Genomic DNA, 1,078 nt, shown 5'->3' on the forward strand with positions numbered 1-1,078 from the left:
CATCAATCTTGACAATGATGCAATCATATCATGGCTTGCCATGGAATTTTGGGTTGGCACGAAGAAGGTCAGTGGCTACACACCAGTCATCTTTCGATTCATAGTTACTCTTAGCAATTGAAAGGGATTGATCTATTGAATTCAGATACCATCATAAGTGGACAAGAGTAGTCTTCAAAGGTCAAAATTTACCTGATCACTTGGTCCAAACCTTACCAATCTTCCAAGATATCTTGTAAAAAAGCGTCCAATCTTCTTCCGAAAATCTTTGAATGCAGAGTCTGCACTGTGTTCATCCTCAAGGTCTGAAAATGCAACTGGTGCACATTGAGAACCCAAGGATACATGGGCTGTTCCAATGATGTTTCGTGTCACCTGGATTTGGCTATCTTCAGCAGATGCTTCTGCCTGGGATAAATCAAGGTAGTCAATGTCATCGCGGATGACAGTTGCAACTAAATTGGCATGATCAAATTTGAGTATCTTATTTATGTCAATTTAAAACAGGACTTTGAATAGTTAGAGAATTTAGCAAATACCTGTGGTGCAACATTCTTGAAATTTGTTCGGAACTTGTAGCTGTTTTTGAATGCACCATGACATTTTTCATTGGGCTTTGTATTATAGTTTCGTGTCACCCCTTTTTGCTGGATATCGTCAAACATATGCTTATGTGTATGTGATTTTGGAAATGACCATGATTTAGCTGGGTTAAATGGCATATATTCCTATATATATAAAGGTAAATTGTTAAAGGCAATGTAAACCAATTATTGTACATACATGAAGTGCTTTCTCAAAAACCAACAGTTCCTCTTGACCTTTTTGAATAGTTGTCTCTGTATGAACCTTGAGAGATGCATACATATCAAGTTCAACATAGCTTTGCAGAAGCTTGAGTAGCTGATATCCTCGAGGAGATGCTTCCTTTGTAAAAATATTGTGGAGTGCAAAGATAAGAACCTAACCCAGGTCATGAAACTTGAATTTTGAGAGGAAATTCAAAAAGCTGACTTACTTTCAACATGTCCTCATACTTGCTTCCAACAGCAAATTCACCTGTCTTTATAATGGAGGT

General features: G+C 37.5%; 1 protein-coding gene across 1 annotated transcript; it reads right to left on the minus strand.

Moving 5' to 3' along the window:
* Positions 1–174: 174 nt before the first annotated feature.
* Positions 175–963, minus strand: LACBIDRAFT_299907 (uncharacterized protein; the record flags this gene model as incomplete). Its single annotated transcript, XM_001890819.1, has 3 exons — positions 175–483; positions 540–728; positions 784–963. Coding segments are annotated over 3 exons (678 nt in total), but the record flags the coding sequence as incomplete, so codon positions are not given.
* Positions 964–1,078: the final 115 nt, after the last annotated feature.

Source organism: Laccaria bicolor, genomic scaffold (genome assembly GCF_000143565.1).
Source record: "Laccaria bicolor S238N-H82 LACBIscaffold_187 genomic scaffold, whole genome shotgun sequence".
Classification (NCBI taxonomy): domain Eukaryota; kingdom Fungi; phylum Basidiomycota; class Agaricomycetes; order Agaricales; family Hydnangiaceae; genus Laccaria; species Laccaria bicolor.